Genomic DNA, 20200 nt, shown 5'->3' with positions numbered 1-20200 from the left:
AAAGTGGAGGGAGGCAGGCAAAAAGTTAGGGGTGACAACCCTAAGGCTGTCAGGTCTAACACTAAGCTCAACCATGACCGAGCTTCCCTTTACCCAATATTCCACAACCAAACAGAACTCTTCCTGGTGGCCTGTAATCCTGGGCCCTCTCCGTTCCACGTCTACTTTTGTCACAACTTTTGCATCCACATTGATTCAGACCTCTCCCTTGCTGGACAGATATCTAGTCAGCTCCTGGTTCTGGCAAATAAAGCACCTAGGGAAAATCCTTCCATAAGTTGCCACTAGACACCACACTGTTGTAGTCATGGGTTTGATTCAGTCTTGCCTTCACCAAGGAAACTCATCTATTTTGGTCTAGCAGATAAGCTCAAATGACTCCAATTAGCACCAAACACAAAGATAATTCCCCCTCACTCAGCGATCTTCACTGGCTCCCAGTTAGAAAAAGAGTACTATGTAAGGTTCTGGTGCTGGCACAGAGAGACTTTCCCCTTCTATCCTGGCTGTTAAATTTTAGCTTCATAAGCTGCAACAGGGTTTGCAGTCAACAGGCCAATGGCTATTTGATCTTCCTAACACAACACAGTTTCATTCAGAGATAGGGTCTGCTGGCACAACTTCCTTTAGATCTTCGCTCTCTGTCTTCCTTTATCCTGGAAAAAGCTCAAGTACCTGCTTTTTCATCAATAAAGTCAGTTCCTAGCTAATGTTCCTTGATTTTTCTTGTTTACTTTTATGAAGCTCTGCTATAAGGGCACTTTACAAATATCAATATCATAACTTACCTCAATTAGAGATAATGGGTTTCCCCAGGGTGGTTGTCGACCACATTACCGGCGGTATTCAGAACAAGCCCGTTAGTGCCTCATAATTAGTCATACATAGTTTGATAATTAGCACACTTTTCTATAGCCATACCTTGCCTCCATAACTGCAACCCCGTAGAGTTCATTGAAGGGGGAGAACTGGTACACCTGTCTTGCTGTCACTTCAGCGATAAGAGGACCAGAGTCTGCATGCCTCATCTCATACGTGTATGTGGTAGTTCCTCTTACATTCTTAAAATTCTAAATTCACAAAACACATAACCTTTAACGTGATGATGCACATATATGGGATTTCCAAAACAGTTCCTAAACATACCCTTACCTTTTGAAAAGAAGAATGAATCTCCACATAGGCCATGCCAAGGCTCTGCACCACTTTGTCCTGGCAGTTGCTTAGATCAATGGATTTCACAATAATATGTTGGCCTGTCCTCTTGTTTTTGTGAATCACATACCTTGTATGGCAAACACCAGAAATCCCCTCCTATGGAAATTAAACAAAACTCTCAACTCATATGAACTTTAAAACAGTGCATATGAAATACATGGAAAATATAGTAGATGTCTGGGGTGATTCACCAACCTCTTGTAAGTCGTAGACAGTGTGCTTGTTCTTGATGGTGACCTGCAGCAGGTTCAGAATCCCTCTGTGAATGTTCAGAATAGTTTCAGAAACATCATCAGAGGCATAAATGGCTCCGACTTGTCCATGGTTGTATTCAAACTTCACAGGTATGCTGAGTTGAGCAGCAAGAGCCTGGGTCAACTTTGAGGACCGGGTGAATAGATCCTTGGGCCAGATGCCATTGTACTCTTTGATTTCTGGAGATATTATCTAAGAGAAAAGTAGCATTTACAAGTGTTGACATTTGATATTGTTGAATGTGTATTAAGTATAACATAAACAGGATTTCAAATGAAATGAATAATAATTCACATAGGTTTATGTAAGTATAGACACCTGTATAATTCTTCAGCAGATTAATTCCCTCTCCTTAGCTGGAGCACTTTCCCCCAAAAAGGCCAAAGTCTTTGTATTATCCCACAACTATGATGTAGTTTTTAAAATGTATACCCGGACTACAGCCCAAACCACTGAGTGGAATTACACCACATTTGGCAGAAAGGTAGCTCTTGGCCCGTAAAGAGCCTTTCTTGTTATTTGGTGTAAATCTATTCCGTAGTTTTAGAGTAATTAAAGGAAAACCAAATTTGTATATCAAGGGACACGGAGGCTACGCGGATCCCAGGGATCTCATGCTGAGATCTGATTGGCTGCCAACACTTCAACCAGGAAGTATTGGCAGCCATTTTGGGACAAAGACTCAACGAAGTCCTATAAAAGAGTGAACAAAGGGGGGCAGGGTAGGAATACTCTGACCCCCTAGCCATGGTGCTGGGGTCCCCCTGGGACCCTAACAAGGCAAAAAAACATTTTTTTGTTAAATTTTTTGCTGACCAAGGATCTGCGAATCCAGTGTAAAATACATATAAAAAAAAACTAGTGTGGTCTCCCGCTTGTTTACAGTTTAGCCCCCGGGTGGGCCAGGTCCCAGGGAAAGCAGGATGAAAGAAAAAAAAAAAGCAGTGGGTTGTATGGGCCCCCGTCCAAAGGCTCTTTTGAGTCTTGGGGACCATAACTTCCTCAAGCCTTTTTGACATATTGGAGGGAGGCTGCGTCGACTCCCCTCCATGGGCTCTTTTGAGTCCGGGGACCTCCACCTCCCTGGGGCTTCATTTCTATTGTGGAGGAGAACTGCACCAATTCCACTCCAGTGGCTCTTTTGAGCCCCAGGGACCACAACCACTGCCCTGGGTCTTAAGTTATTTTTTTGCAAGAGGCCATCAGACCCCTCCAGGGACCACCATCAACCACTGCCTGAATTTCAAATTAAGGTGGGAGGGGGCCATTCATGCCATGTACGCCCGGCACCACCGAGGCCAGCCCGTGCAAACTAAAGGATGGGGGAACCCCTTCTTAGAGCCATTAATGGCCCTAGGGATCGACACTCTCTAGGACCTCCTCATCTCCTGAGGTGCCCACCCTGAGGAGGCATGAGTTTGCAGTCACTTGGCCCGAACTTTCACAGCTATGGCCAAGCAAGAGAAAACTGTAAGCCTGCCACCAGTGGCCAGGAGCACGAAGGCTGCTCCCGCTCACTGGGAGGGGGCTGTTCATCTAAAAACAGATGAAAGGATTGCTCCCACAAGCAGGGAGCGGCATTTTTATCTACTCTGTGTGTAGTAAAGCAATGCCTGCTTCCACTGGAGGCAGGGAGCCGGCAGGGACTTTGGGGGCCTTGAGGCTCCCGCCTCGTGGTCCCTAGGAAGGGAAAAAAGTTTTAAAGCCCCCCTGGTTGGCTCCCTCCACCTATACGTTAGTGGAATGGAACTTTTGTTTTGCTGTTTTATATGGCACAAACTCAACCCAAAAGTATTGAAGCTCTTTACATGGGCACCAGTTACATTACACAAGGACACATTCATTTTTTTGGTGGGCATGGGGAGATTAAGTGATTTTCCCAAAATCACAAGATGTTGAGCCAACACTGAGATTGGAACCTAGTTCTCCAGTTCCAAAGTTGGCAACTCTGGCTTTTATGCCACATCCTCTGCCTTTTTCTAGGATGATGGACAGCTTACTAAAAAGCCCCTGTTGTGTGTTCCTCTCAGATTGTGAGATGTGTTCTTGATGAAGAGAAATATGAGCACATTTCCAACCAACCAAGAAGCACTTACTACATATGACCAAGAGGAAGTACCCTTGTTTGATGGAGATTCAACTCTTTGTAGTCAAGTCCTCTTCGCTACGTGAGGATTCATGTTATTGCAGATTTCTGAAGAAGAACAATCACATTGCCAAAATTACTGACACACAAGGTCACTGAAGACATTACCTCAGGGACCTTTACATGGCTGTAGTGTGGAATATGCACTATACATTTAAGCAATGAGGTAGTACGTACTAATCAGCCAGTAGAAAGTACTACAGTTGGGTAGACATTTTATCTAAAACTGTGGCCTCTTCATGGATAAATAAGCAGGTCAGGATGCATTCTGTCACTAATGTCCGTTTCACAGAAATTAAATGTCACCCCCCCCCCCAGGGTGCCTGGAAGGGTTGGCCACAGGCCAGGCCCTGTGGCCAGCAGCCACTGCACATGGAGTTATATGCCTATGGGGTATTGGCTGCAGGGCCTGTCTACAGGCCAGGCCCTGTCGCCAGCCTCCCAAGGCACCCTAGGTGAAGGCCGAGCATGGCATGCGTTTGCTTGCCTATGGGGGGTTGGCCGCTGCAGCCAACACCTGCCATGCACTGCTAAAGACCATGCATGGCACAGGGTTAGATGGCTACAGGGGGTTGGCTGCAGGGCCTGACCAAAGGGCAGGACCTGTGGCCTACCACCCCAGGCGATGGCCAGACATGACATGAGGTTGGATGAGTATGGGGGTTGGCAGCATACCCTGGCCTTTGGGCAGGCCCTGCAGCCAACACCTACCATGCACAGCCAAAAGCTGTGCGTGACTCCAGGCCCTGCAGCCAACCCCAGGAAAGCCAAAGACCATGCGTGGCTCAGGGTTAGCTGCCTATGGAGTGTTGGCTCCCAGCCATAGGCCAGGTCCTGTGCCCAACTCCGGCTACACATGGCCAAAGGTTGTGCATGGCACGGGGTTAGATGCCTATAGAGGGTTGGCTACACAACTTGCCTGTTGCCCAGGGTTGTGTGGCTTGGGGCTGGATGCAATGTGGGGGGTGGTTGGCCACCAGTCCCTGCGGTGTTGAAAGTCACTGAACTAGTGACCTAAGGTAACTATAAGTCGTATCCTTGCCATGCACTGCTAATTTCCCCACATATTACATCATTCATGACACCTTCTAAGGTACCATTGATATTATCACTGCAACATTTGCAATAAAATTATTGATGAGAAAATTGCACATGGTGGGGGCACGAGTTATATTTACTTATATTTCTTGGTTTTGTGAGTGTAAATTCAGAACCTAACTATAACATATATATATATATACTGTATATATATATATATATATATATATACACATATATATATATATATAGATAAATATATTGTTCCATTGCATAAGTTGCAGTGATATTATCAATGATGCAGTAAAACATGTTGTGAATTATGTAATATGTGGGGTAGTTATCAGTGCATGGGGGAACAAAATCTTAATTTAAACATCAATAGGATTACACAGTGGGGATATAACCCCATTGTCTTCCAATGTTGTACAGAAGACCACCCAAAAGATTAAGACAATCTCGAGACTGATCTTCATTAAAACAACAAGAAAAATGCTAGCTTTTTGGCATTTATAACTACCCGTAGTACAGCTAGCCAACAGATATACACAATTCTTAATAAGCATTGGGACCTTGTATACCAAGTTTGGGAACATTACTTACAAAATAAAACTCCTGTTACGTATAGAAGGGTACAAACTATTAAGAAGATTAGGAGTCCTCGATATATTTCTCCCTCAAATGAAGAACAAAAAAATGGATGCCAGATCAACCAATTATAGCATAAAGCATTTTATAAATTGATAAACCACGTACGTGGTCTCTGTGATTGCCAGTGGTTGAAAAAACTCTTGTTGGTAGTACCGCCAGGGAGTTAGGATTCCGAATTATGGACCATGTGAGAGCCAGTCATTACAAGGATATTTCATATTCACTAACTGCTCGTGATTTTGCAGCCAGAGATAGATGTCTGTTGAACACGAATTCCATCACGTTTTATAAGCTTCAAAATCTACCTTACACACCCAAAGTTGGCATTTCTACTTGATCATCGCCAGGAAGAGGCTGGGCCACCCCTCTTTAATTTTTGGTTCTTGCCCCCCAGGGCTCACTGCCTTTTGGTTTTGGTCTAGTTTAGCAGTCCAAAATCAGGGGGTAAGAACCCGAAAGTAGTCTTATTTCAAAAACAGCAGTCTAGGGTTCCCCCCGCCCTGAGAAGATCTGTAGAACCAGGATAGTGCAGCATAGTCATTTGAAGCGGATTAACCTATCTCATTTTTCCCTCTCCCTCATTACTTAGACAGGGATTTCCGTCTCCATACAAAAATATGGGTAAGAGGAAGCACTCCAAATCAAATAACTTAAAAGATAGTACATCTATATTAAAATATATCTCAGGGGCGATGGGAATGTTAGATAAACAAATTGATACTGTTGAAGAGAAAATGATGAGGTCTAGAGACCACTCCCCTGAACCAATAGAATCCGCAGAACCGCATAACAACTCCTTACAGAGTGAACAAGGCGATAAGAGCTTAGAACCAAGGTATACTAACGGATGTATTAAAGACACCTCTAATTTAATCTACTCCTTGGACGAAATTTCCCCTGAGGCCAAACGACCAAGGAAACTGGAGGTGGGTTTGGATAATAAGAATCCTAATAAACTCCCAGTTTTAGGCACAACAACTACTCCAATTTTAAAACAATCTAAGAAACCATCCCGAAAGAAACCGTCAAATAACGTAGGACACACAACTAGATCACTCCTTATTAATCTACATGAGTTAGTAAACACTCTGAAATCATCTATAGGCCTCACTCTGGATTCTATTCTGGAGCGCCTAAAGGGAGTGGAGAATAAACTTGAGGAAGGTCTAGAGCTAATAAAGGTTATACAACAGAAAGATTTACACCACGTAATAAAGGATCCTAATATACCATCTCAGATCTTAGATCAGGAAAAATCAGGAAAACAACTCCCAATTCTCTTGCAAAATGGGATAAACAATATACACCCGAATGTAGATCCCCTGAGAAAGACATTATTGCAGCCACCAGTTTTTGACTCGAATCTAACTTCCCGGCCTTTACCCCCTGCTGCTACAGTTCATGACCCTCTCTCTGATCAAATAGATTCAAACTATAGATTAGCTAAGAGAGTAGGCAACAGCTCATCGAGGACTATGACTACTCAACCCTACGTAAACTCAGTGAGGAACACATTTAATAGGACCAAACCCCTAAATATATTACATTGTCCAAGTGATTTATTACATCTCCCTTCAGAGGTCACACCCTACGTAGTGGTCTTGGCTAACGTTCCATCGCTAGGCAATCAGCAGATAGAATCATGGACGACTCTGAGAAATAAGGCCCTCAATTGGATAGGAGTCCGTCTGGGCTCAGGTATGGTTGGGCCCCTCTTTGACAATATAAAAATGGTCAGGAGAGTTAAGTGGATAGGCAGCAGTAAGAAAGTGCTGGAAGGTGACTGCGTGGTCCTCTCATTTAGGTCACCAAATTTAGTGGACAAACTTATCCACGAAATAGGAGCCACACAAGCCACTCCCCAAGGAATTTCACTACTACCCTTAGGTTTTTTCTATCAAAGATCAGCGGGAAATAACCCCAAAAGCCCACAACCAGTAAGAGTAACTTTAAAAACATCAGATTTCCCTATAGGGCGCAACAGATTCCACCCCCTTACGGCCTTAGAAGACATAGATTGACTCAATAAGAATCAGACAGTCCCTCCAGACGAACTAGCCCAGACAGAACATAAACCAGGGCAGGCTTCAAACAAAGAATATACATCTTATACAATAGATCCTATAGTAAATAGGTCCCAATTCCATCCAACCCAGAGCAGTGCCCCCAGAAATATATCACAGCCATCTGGCGACGTCTTACCTCTCTGTACACCAATGGACCAATATGCCATCCCTAAACAGAAAGTGGAGTTTGCTCTACTGTTCTGGAACATTGCAGGTCTAACCAATAGGATAGATAATGAGAATTGGGTGAACTTTATAGAAGAATATTCATGTATATGTCTTCAAGAGACATGGTTATTGAGTCCTCTTCACATTAATGGTTATAAAACATTTCACACACCAGCTGTTCAGTCCAGGCATGGTAGACCAAAAGGGGGTCTATGTACATATATCTCTAACAAGTTGCGACTAAAAAACCTAGAGATGAAATTTACAAGCTCATACTACCAAATGATAGAGGGTAACTTGGATCATAAGACTCACCTAGTCATCATTAACCTTTATAACAATGCAACCCCAGGAGAGTTTGCTAATATCCTAATGGAGATGGGAAACGATTTAAAAAAAATAACAAGTATCAATAATAACCGTGAGATCTTTATGATTTGGGGTGGAGACTTTAATGTCCATCCCTGTAAAGAAATCTCAGATAAGGTATGTGGTTGGGATCCCGAAGGCAGTGGCTTAAGTCTACATTTTACACATAACACCCAAGGAGATGCATTGAACTTACTGGCTCAAACCCATAATTTATCCTTTGTAAACGAATTATATTCTGCTGAATCCCAGTTTAAACCAACATACAACGGAAGGGGCGCGAATACTGTGATTGATTACGTTCTAATGTCAACCCACTTCGCACACCACCTTGAGAATTATACTTTGCATGACATCGCAATCAGCGACCATTATCCTCAGAGTTTGAACCTCCTAATAACCCCCCCTACAGCAGATAGAGATGACAGGGCCACCCTGATAGATGATATTGAACTAATGCCGCGTAATGGATATACTTTGAAATGGTCACAGACTGACCCCGAGTCCCTGCTGAAACAGTTACTAAGTGACTGCAAGTATGCCTTTGCAGACTGTTTAAGTGAGAACCCAGACCCAGGGCGATGTTTAAGTGCCTTCACACTGATTATGCAATCTATAAAGAAAGCCCTTATAACCAGAAGTGGTAAGCTGGGAAAAAAAAGGGCCACTGGATGGTTTGATCATAACTGTTCACAAGCGCATAGGAATTTGAAAAAGGCTCTAAGAGCCCCAAAAAGATCTACAACTGAGATTCGTAAGCGTAGACAAGAATATAAAGCAGCAATGAAGGGAAGGAAATTGACATTAAAAAGAACCCTATGGGAAACTCTACATACAGCTAGCCAAACGAAAGATAACATTCTTTTTTGGAAAACAATCAATTCTCCTGTGCTTGGGGATAGAAGCTCCCCCAGGATGGAAACAGTGATTTCTGAAGAAGACTGGATTGCATACTTTTCTAAAATATATTCCCGGGTTAGCGACGCGAACCTTACGTTTTCTGTACACGATCAACCCCTCCAGGAAGATACACGCCTGTTAATAACCCCACAATTTAGCCTCGAGGAGGTAGAGGAAGCCATAACCTTAAGTAAATCAGGGAAAGCTCCGGGCCCCAATGGCGTTCCGATCGATATATACAAGGCCAATATCCAGTTATGGGGGCCCGTACTGACGCAGTCATTGAGAGCCATTTGCATACAAGGTCCCCTACCATCTTGGCGAGACTCTAATATAGTCCCAATATATAAAAAAGGTGACCGCCTCAATCCAGCCTGTTACAGACCAATCTCTTTGTTGGATTCAACGGCTAAATTAACAGGGAGAATTATCTTGAACAGGTTACAAACTTGGGCGGAAGAAAAGAGTGTGTTATCTCCTGTCCAATATGGATTCCGCAAAGGAATTGGGACAGTAGAACAAAGCCTGAATCTAAGTATTATTATAGGAAAGTATAAAAGGATTAGAGAAGGTAACCTGCATCTGGCCTTCATCGACCTATCATCAGCATTTGATTGTGTATTACATGACAAATTATGGGATATTTTAAGTACCATGGGGGTAGAACCAGCTATAATTCAGTTTATACGAGAAATGTATACAGGATGCAGTGCAAGAGTGAGGTATGGCCTAAAGGGGGAAAGTACTCGCCCTTTCGGCATACATAGAGGCGTGCGCCAAGGTTGCGTTCTTGCCCCGTTTTTGTTTTCAATGTATATAAATAATTTAGAAAACGTATTGGCTAGTAACTGTAAAGACCTACCCCAAATAGGCAATCGTGCTGTTCCGGTTTTACTCTATGCATATGACGCAGTTTTAATGGCCAGGACCCCGTTAGCCTTACAAAAACTCCTAACTACCTGTATCACATTCATGTCACAACTGGGTCTCACTGTCAATCGCTCAAAAACGTTCATTATGAACTGTGGCGGGAAACGTGGCAAGCCCTATAATATTACTACGGCAGATGGGAGAGTAGAAATTGCGCAAACCTTTTCTTACCTGGGCATAATGTTTGACAAACAGGGTTCCTGGGCTAACTGCAGGAATATGAAAAAAGCTCAGCTTATTAAAACAACGGTGGCTTTAAGGCTTTTCTCCAAAAGGATAGGGGGGATCACCCCGCCAAATATGATAAAAATTTATAAAGCCAAGTGCACCCCAGCTGCCATGTACGGGTCTGGAATTTGGGGATACACCAATTGTAATCTGGTGCAGATGGCTGAAAACGATTTTATGAGACATCTATTGATGGTACCAAAAGGTACATCATCATACATTATCCACTCAGAACTGGGGCTCCCCTTTATTACTGACTTGATAAAGATTCAACCCTTATTGCTATGGCACAAAGTTTGGACCTCGGAACATACTGAACTAAATAAGGCCATTCTGATTGACTGTATGGAGTCCATATACGCAGCAAGGGCGCCCTGGCTACGATACATTATGACCTTCTTTGATAACATGGGCAATAAAGCCTATTACACAAACCCAGCCTCGCTGGAGAAAATCTCTAGGAAGGACTTGACTGCTTTGGCATTAAAACATCTAGAAGACCTACGATGGGAAGTCGAATCAAAAAAGCCTACCGTCATTTATAATCAAATAATTTTGTCAACAGAGGCCATTCAGCCTTATTTGACGAATGTGATAATCCCCCGCCATCGTTTTGTTCTCACCAGATTGAGGCTAGACATATTCCATCGTCTAGTGACCTTTCCAACTATGAATGACTGGAGTACCACCCTGAAGCCTTGTCCATGCGATGCAATGGCACTCCAAACCACAATTCATGTGGTTTTATTTTGTAAATTCTATGCCAAGCAAAGAAAGCGCTTAGTAGCCCCTCTTCTAAGGTTAATCAATCTCCCCCAGTGTTGCACCGCGTATGCCAGCCTCCAGGTGCTATCCTCGATTGAGATGTGTGGAATCCTGGCCAATTTTCTATGCTCTGTATTAAACACAAGAAAGCGTATGGGGGCAGCAATGTAATTTTATCTAGTCCACCCAATGGTTAGTTTTTAGGACATTTTCCTTAAAGAATTTTAAACATTTCTCATTTATGGATCTTTTTTATTATTGTAAATTATTAAATATTTTTAGCTTATTTATTGTATTTATTGTATATTGAAATGTAGAATATTTGATACTTTTATGACTTGTGGAAAGTCGAATAAAGTTTTTGTACTACTACTTGAGAATGTGTGAGACTACATGACCTGTGTAATATAACTCCATTAAATAAATATTTGCACTGGATATATGCACATAGACTTTGTTATAACAATTAATTACATATGATCATCAGTTGTACTATTATGCACACAACCGATGCAAGGGATTGCTGTTGATGTTCGCACTAGAGTTTTTCCCAAGTAAACTATTTACCTCTATAAGATCGTCTAAGGTACCCAGCGGCCCGCTTAATACATTTGGCTTGGTCTAGGAATCCTGTTGTATGTGTGGGTGTGACCAATTTTTCCACACAATACAAAGGTGTACTTTTCCTGAATAATTTGTTTACCCCACCAGAACTGTACAACTAACCAAGCAGCCTGGTATACATTGTAGACTTGCACATATTGCTTACAGGATTCCTTATTGAAGGTCCCAAGATTCCACAGTTTCTACTGAAGTTTAATGAGATTTATTTTGTTTTAATGAGACCTGAAGACTAACTGCTGGTTGAATCGTCAACATCCCCACTCTAACTTGCTTTCCTAACATGTTATGGTTTGCCAGGAGATGCCATACTTAAACCGACAGGATCTCCTCTTATGTGTGGTATACAATCTTATGCAACCTTGGGCTCTATTTAGTATCTTATTTTATGTTGTTGTACATATACGTGTTCACTGTCTGAGCACTGCATCATCTGCACTAATTTGGATATATAGTGAAATGTATATTGTTCTTATACTAAAGATGTGAAACCAATCATCATACAAGATATTGTATCCTTTACCTTTCTTCAGTAACAATTGTTATGATACATGTTACTAACTGAGTTTGCACACTTTGAAAGCAAAAGTAGAAGTGTCGACGAATGAGTCCCACAGGACATTATTTGGCTAATTACTTCAGAGACCTTAGACAGTATTCCCCAGCATGTTTGCCTTAGTTTTAAGAGTAGATATGCTCACTTAGATCAAGAAATAAGGCCTCAGAGGCATACTTGGACACCACCAACGTGCTTCCACAAACTGAAAGGAGTTGACTTTAGCACAGTGAGTGTGCTGAAGGCGCACGTAAGACACATTTTCTTCAGCTTTAAGTAGCTAGCAACTGAAGGCATTAGTATAAGTTCACTTGGCAAGTATACAGGATTAGTCTGGACTCTGATGAGGACAGACACATGAACAGGTAAGAAAAGCGTATGCTAGGTGTGCTTTCATAGGGATATTACATAGGTAGAAGGCAGATAGTAAAGGTAGTACAAATGCACATGCCATAGCTCCATCTTCACCTACGGATTCAAAACCAATTGGTGCAGTACTTGCCCCTGTTCTGAATTACTCCCTCACTCAACTAAGTAGATGGATCTAAACCATACAGAATGCAGCAGGCAGCCTCCCACCTCAACATTCCAACACGCACACACCAAACTCCTGAAACACAAATTCAAAGTCTTACGCAGCACTGGTCCAGCATACCATAATACGTCCTTAGATTTCAGAAACTTTCCAGACACCTTTGCTCAGCATAGGCAGCACCAGAGAAAGGAGAATAGACTTCTCCTAATTGGCTCCAAAAGGGGCAGAATGATCTGCCTCTGCACATAAGCACTATCTAAAAAATCTGTGCATTTCGCACAAAGCTGAACACTTGGTTCTTCTACTAGGTTACTCCATGGATCACCCCTGAATGCTCTTGCATTGGGTGATGGTGTGTTTTACAAAACAATCATACCATTACAGAGAACTCTGCACCCAATGCTACACATATGGGTAAAATGGTTGTCTTGCTTGCCATGTTTATCATCTGTCAGAACGTAGTAGATGGTCAGTTTCCTGTCTGATAAGTGCATTACAGTCACAACACTACACATAATGGTGGATGGGACATATGCTACATTTTCAGGGACTATCCCGTGTGTCAAAAATTACAATTCTTCATAGTTTATGACATTCTCTTTAGGAACTTCTGTAATATTCCCCAGCATGTTTGCCTTAGTTTCAAATGTAGATATGCTCAATCAGTTCAAGGCATGATGCTTCTGAGGCATACTTGGACACCCCCAACTTGCATCCACAAACTAGGAGTTGAATTTACCACAATGAGTGTGCTAAAGACATTTCTTCCTGAGCCTCATATGGCTATCATGGGAGCCAATAATAAAGGTTCACTAGGCATGTGTTTGGTAATGTTCAGAATGAAGTTGGTTACTTGAGAGGTGGTTAAAAATGTGGACAAACTGTTTTTTCATTTCTGAAGGTTCTGGATGGATCAGCTGGATCAACTGTCAGCATGTGGGACATAAATGGGATTCCATCCTGTTGGGTATGATTGTAACGGGCCCTTGAATGGCAGCGGTGTGTGAGTGCACTGCTCTGTTGGATTGGGCCCTTGGCCGGCAGTATGAAAGTCTTATCTGAGTTGCGTGAAAGGCGTGTGACTGAACCATAAAGCGTTGGTACCTTAAAGAGGCTTTATGGCTCACCTTCAGTAATCTATTTCCAATATTCAGATACTTTAGTAAGTATTTGTGCTTTAAAGCTAGCATTTCTGGAGGTGTTAAAACCAACTAGTGTAAGTGGTGGATTAGCTTTAAAAAAGTGGTACCAAATTTACATCTGTTGTGGTGAGTATACTCCGTCACATTGACAACAGAGTATCCTTACTATGAAGAAACGGGTCTGGCTGCCAAATTTACATGTGGAAGGAGAATTTGTGGAACAGTGGGGAAGACTATTCCATCTGGGGCATGGTTGAATCCTTCCCATGCCCAGGCTGAGTAAGGGCCATCTGCGGCTGACCTCTGTGTCTGCTCACCTAATTTAGATGTGCAGACATACAGGTCAGTTTTAACTACCAGCCATCACCAGGAAAACCATGATGGTAAGGGGCAGTGATCACTGTTTAAGGCCCCACTTGCCATGGCAGATAACTCCTATGGCGAGAAGAGTATTGTTGTTTCAAAAAGAAACCCCAGCTTCAGGATTTTGTTTTTAAAAATGAAAAAGAAAAATTGATGGACGGCTCCATCATGTTGATGCAGTAGTGAGTTGAACGCAAAAAGGCATTGACAGGAAACGCCATTTCAGCAGCACCTGTCTTTGTTTTTGAATTGACCGCCAGCTGGTCGGTCATTTTGAAATTTGGCGGTGGGATAGTCTCAGCATGGCAGAAGTTCAGTGCTCTGCCAGAATGACAGAGTCTTCATTATCAGCCAAAAAGTAAAGATGGCCCTAACTAAGAATTTCTTGTTTCTTTTCCACAATAATGGTAACTGCGGATTTTGAGCCCTAGCTCAACCGGAACCTAAGCCAACCTACATGTTTTTGAAAACTAGACAACTGGTGAGTCGAGAGGCGCATGACTTCCATGGCTTTCACCTAGTACTTTAACCCACAAGCCCTTGCAAACGTAAAAAAATGGTAAGAAAGACATATTTTCATCACATTTCTGTGACATGAAGACATGGAATCTGCGGAGACCCCCAGGTTCCTACCACCCAGAGTTCCCTCACATCTCCCAATAAGAACAATACCCCACTTGTGTGGGTGGCCCAAGAGAAAATGACACAAAAGGCCATAAATCAGTCCATTTAAAGATAAGCAACAGGGGTAGGTGCTGTATTTGGGGCTGTGCTGTGATGCCACCCATGCAAACCTACAAACCAAAGACATTTTTTAAATCTAGACAATCAGGGGATTCTTGGGTAGCATGCCTTGGTGGATCCCTTTGAGATTTTCTCAACCACAATGCTCTGCAAACCTGAAACTCTGACTAAAATCACACATTTTCCTTCCATTTCTGTGATGGTGACTTTTGCAATCCACAGGAATCCACAAAATTCCTACCACTCTGCATTACACTACTTGTGTCAATAAAAATGCTTTCTCACTTGATTAGCGGGACCTAGTGCCCGCTGCAGGAATGGCTCAAACCAAGTTCAATGGGAGCCCTGGCCAGTGGACTTCCATTGACCTTGGTTTGATCCATTTCTGTCACAGACACTAGGCCTGCCCACACAAGTGAGGTACCATTTTTATTGGGAGACTTGGGGGAATGCTAGGTGGATGTAAGAATGTGTCTCCCTGCAGATACCAGAACTTTCCATCACAGAAATGTGAGGAAAATGTGTTTTTTAGTCAAAGTTTGAGGTTTGCAAGGGATTCCTGGTAAAACAAAACCTGGTAAGAGCCACACAACTCATCCCACACTGTATGCCCCTAGGTGTCTTGCTGTCAGATATGTACAGGTTTGATAGGTTTCACTAGGTGCCAGCTGGGATGGGGTCCAAAATTTACAGCTACACACGTTGAGAAAAAAGGGTCAGTTCTCAGTGGAGAAATGAGATGCATTAATGTGGTGTTTTGGGCAGTTTCCTTTTACGGGCACCAGGCCTAAACACACAAGTGTGGTACCATGCTTATCAGGAGACTTTGGGGAATGCTGGGTGGACGGAAGTTTGTGGCTCCCCCACAGATTCCAGAACTTTACAGAAATGTGGGGAAATGTGCTTTTTAGTCAAAATTTGAGGTTTGAAAGGGATTCCTTGTAGAACAAAACCCAATGAAAGCCACACAAGTCTCCCCACCCTGGATACCCCTAGGTCTCTAATTTTAAAAAATATAGTCGTGGTAGGTTTTCCTAGGAACAGACTGAGCTAGAGTCAAAACTCTAGAGCTACCCACATTGGAAAAATGTGCCAGTTTTCATTGAAAAAATGTGATGTCGATGTTGTGTTTTGACATATTTCCTGTCCTGGCACAAAGCCTACCCACACAAGTGAGGTACAATTTTTATCAGAAGACTTCTGGGAGCATGGAATAGTAGAACATCTGTTATTAACAATTGAATTTTGCTGTATTTGCACCTTTCAAATGCAAACACGTGCATAAGAATGAAGACAATTCTGAAAAACACCCTCTAAATCATACACTAGTACGCATACCCACAAATTCAGAGATGTACTGCTGCTCCCAAACTCTACATCTTGTGCCTATTTCAGAAAAAACATAGGTTTCCTTGATACTGGATATCCATTTTTCACTCTACTATTTCACTATTTCACTACATGAATTTGTCTCTACTCTGTATTCAATGAAAAACCATTGTATGATGCAGCTCAGTTGTTGGCTATAGGTACCTTGGGTTCTTGGAGAACCTACAAGCCCTATATAATTCCCTGCAACTAAAAGGGTCTATGAGATGTAATGGTATATTGCTTTTGTAAATTGGTCTTCATGACAAAAGGTTACAGATAAAAATGTCACAAATGGCAGTTTTTACCTACTCATTATCAATATTTGTTTATATCAACAGTTATTTTTCTTGGGAAAACCACAACAGATATACACAAGTGACCCCTTGCTGACTTTAGAAATCAGAACTTTTCAGAAATCTATAGCCGTCCTGGATCACCCGTGGTTTTCCACTGGTTTCCACCACAAACTGGAAGTGGGTTGAGAGCACAAAAAGAAAAAATGGGCTACCTCTTTGTAAAATGACAAAACTGTGGTACGATTTTTTTTATTTTTTTATTCAGCTCTGCATGTTCCTAAACGCTGGGAAGATGGTGATTTTAGTACAGAAAACCTTTTGTTGATGCCATTTTTAGGAAAAAAACTGACAAACTTATCTGGAGCACTTTTTCCTTATTTTTCTAAAACAAACTCATAATTTAGCTATATTTTGCCTATTTCCTCAGTCCCCTCCAGAGAAATCGACAAACAATGGGTACCTTTAGAATGCACAGGATGTTGGAAAAGAAGGGTGCAATTTTGGTGTGGATACCTTTTGTGGAAAAAGTTATGGAGTCCTAAGCGCAAAGTACCCCATATAGCCAGAATGAGCTCATCCCTGGGGCGGAAAAGGCCCAGCAGCTAAGGGGTTAATCGTATTTCTGAAAGTAAAACCAACTTTGGAAAAGTAAATAATGCTGAGATTGTTTAAAGAATCCTCACAGAATAATTATAATACGTTTGATCTTTTTAATGATCTGGGGCCCCCATAATAGATTGTTTATAAGTTTCGTTAGATATCAATGCACTTTGCTGGTGCTTTTTTCTTTACAAATTATATACTGACATAGGTCAGTTTCAATAAAATTTATCTTTTTTTACACTTAATAATAGGTGCAATGAAATATATAACGTTTTTTAAAGAACAACCTTTTTGATTTTATAAATTCAAACACAAAAAATAAGTTAGAAGAATGACAATTTAGAAACTGTCTATGGTTTGAATACTTATTTAAAGTCATTGGAATAATGAGATATCAGCCTCATAGGATAGAATATATTCTCTTCAATACATAGATCCAGGATAAGTCTGTGCTGCTGTATTTAACAAACTTTAAAAATGCTTAAATCACAACAATTGGTGAGTGCCGGAGAGCACAATTTATACTGGGACTAATTTGTGAATTATAGTATTTCCTTTTTGTTGTGTTTTCATTCGTAAATGTACATGATCAGTCACAGCTGAATGGCTTAGGCCATTCTTCTGACACAATATGTTGTTATATGCTGTTCATATTGTTTAAGAGAATATTGAATTTTGATAAATGAAGAAAATAGAGATGTGCTCAGGAAATGTACATTGATGCAATGTTGTAAAAGGAGGATGTCAAAGCGAATTGTGAGCCAATAATGTAGAACATTGTACAATAGGTATACCATGAATTTTCTAATATGGTACAAATCATTTTTAGGTTACACACACAAGCACTCTGACCTGTTGTAAGAACTGTGGGCTTTTAACCACTCCCATTGCACGCCCATCACTTTAATTCATTGCTGGGCTTGCCTTTCAAAAATCCCTTGATTTTGGTAAATGCTTTTGTTTGTCTGCCTTGCGGCTGTTTTTTTCATGCCATGCAGACTGCCCCTGTTACATGGATTATTGTAAGATATACTTCAGCGTGGGCAAACTATTTTTTTTGTCTCTCCCCTTCAGTATTGGAGCGATGGTCACATTGTTCACAGTTATCAAATCTGAGCCATTTCTTGTGCATTTCCCATTACAACACTTGAAATTGGTAAATGCTTTATGTAAAATAGAAATCCTCAAAGCCAAAACGACTCTCCCGGCACAGCAGGAGAGTCAATTCTACAATATTCACTGCACTCTGGAAAACTCGACACACATTGCTTTATTAGCATTCTTTTTCACAACATTTTTGCCCATAACTCAGCCTGTGGTGGTTCTAGGACAAACACCAAAATGTTCAGTGCCACACACTCTTTCTGTTTAGGTAATCTCTGGGTCCCCACACTAGGTTAGTGGGGACCTCAAAATAATAACCCCTCCCACCATTTAGTCCCTTCTTAAGCTCTCTTACAGCTGGAACTTTCATTTTATAGCTGGGAGTAGTTTGTGTTCTAAGGGGCTTAGTATTGCAGTAGGCCTGTTAGTCCTAAAAATATATAATGCACTATGCCCTCTAGAGGCTAAATATATGGTTGCATTGTATTACTTATTGCCATTCTGTTTTCATGTGCTTATGCCCTCTAGGGGCTAACTATATGGTTACATGACCATATTTCTTACAAATGATATTTTTATTGTGGTGTTCTCTAGGCACTGTTCTGGGCATTACAGTCAACATACTACAATATTTGATGCACTCGATCATACCATAATGCTCTGCAGGGCATTCTTTTACAAAACATTTTTGCTCATACCTCAGCCTGTGGTGGCCCTAGGACAATGTTCACCACAACGTGCTCTTTCTGTCTAGATCATTTATAGGTCCCCGCACTAGGTTAGTGGGGATCCCCAAAATAATAACCTTTCCCACCATTCAGTGGCTTTTTAACCTTGCTCATGGCTGTAACATTTGTTTCACAGCTGAGAGTAATTCGTGTTTTAAGGGTCTTGTTTGTAAGATCATTGCAGCAGGCCTGCTAGCCCTGGAAATTTGTAATGCACCATACCCTTTAGGGGCTAAATATATGGGTATACATTACGTTTGGCCATTTTCTTTTCCTTCGGTTATGTCCCCTAGGGGCTATCTATATGGTTACATGACCATGTTTTTTACAAATGCTATTTTCATTATGGTGTCCTCTAGGTGCTGTTCTGAGCATTACAGTATAATGCCAAAAGTGTACTTCTGATAAAGGTTTATTTTGGGTTTATATGATGATTGTAGTTGTTTTTTTAATCTCTCTTTATTGCAGTTATGACCATGAGTCAGGCCAACCTATACACTATGACTGTTTAAACACTCTTAATATATTTGGGTGACCCTTCTAGTTCATTTCTCTCATTACTTCATGGCTGTCTTGTGTCTTTTTTTTGTGATTGTGTTAACCAGCCAGCAACTCCGATGGTGGGGTAGTGAAAGTGGTATTCTATTGGAATTAGCATGGCAGATTGAAATTAGGATGCTAAGTGGCAACATTTTCATTTTTGGCTGCAGATAGAGGACGGAGGTAAATGGAAGTGGCTTAGCTAGATGCAGGGCCATTGAAATTATGTGGCAGGAAAAGACCAAATTATGAGGCAGGGGTGACCAATTTATGTAGCAAGAAAAGTTCTGTTATTAATTTACAACGCCAATAGCTCTAACTCCAGCAAATGCGAGACCCATTGCATTGCAAATGTTTGTCTGATTTGGGGACATGTTCATTTATGTGATTATATGTTCAAAGATGGTTTAAAATGTGTGTGCATTAACATGTTTCATTGTGCACAGAATATGAGCAAGTGTAATTTTAATGTTTGTTTTTCAAGTTTTGTGTATTTTTATCTGCTCTGAAGGAGGCCCGCTGTCTTCAGAAGGAAATGTGGTTACCGCATTGGTCATGTACACTACTGTTGTGTAGCCATTTTAGTTATAGCTCCATGCACGTTATTTTAACATACTAGGCCTGCCGCTGTGCACTTTAACCTAGAAATATGTTATTCGGCTTTGCTTTATTATTATTACAATAGCCACTTTTACGGTCCTATTTTATTTTTTCTCTATCTAACTGTTTTGCCTAGGCCAGCACTCTGTTCTCAAACAAGACATTCTTGCTCACTCTGTGCTTCTTCCAAGGCTGCAGTAAGATAGGTTGCCGGTGAACGTGGTGTAGAGTTTTGTCTCTGACATTCATAGAAAACACAAATC

At 41.5% G+C, this 20200-nt stretch overlaps 1 protein-coding gene across 1 annotated transcript in view; it reads right to left on the bottom strand.

The window, feature by feature from the left end:
• The window catches only part of LOC138293200 (vitellogenin-A2-like), a 383104-nt gene that overhangs the window by 350211 nt on the left and 12693 nt on the right, over positions 1–20200 (bottom strand). The window contains exons 4-6 of the mRNA XM_069232287.1: positions 1414–1665; positions 1153–1314; positions 922–1070 (exon numbers count right to left, since the gene is read on the bottom strand). Coding sequence (XP_069088388.1) covers positions 922–1070; positions 1153–1314; positions 1414–1665 — 563 coding nt within the window. The remainder of the gene's footprint in view (positions 1–921; positions 1071–1152; positions 1315–1413; positions 1666–20200) is intronic.

Source organism: Pleurodeles waltl, chromosome 4_2 (genome assembly GCF_031143425.1).
Source record: "Pleurodeles waltl isolate 20211129_DDA chromosome 4_2, aPleWal1.hap1.20221129, whole genome shotgun sequence".
NCBI classification, from domain to species: Eukaryota; Metazoa; Chordata; class Amphibia; order Caudata; family Salamandridae; genus Pleurodeles; species Pleurodeles waltl.
Note: the sequence above shows the minus strand (reverse complement) of the source record. Positions and strands in the feature narration are given on the sequence as shown.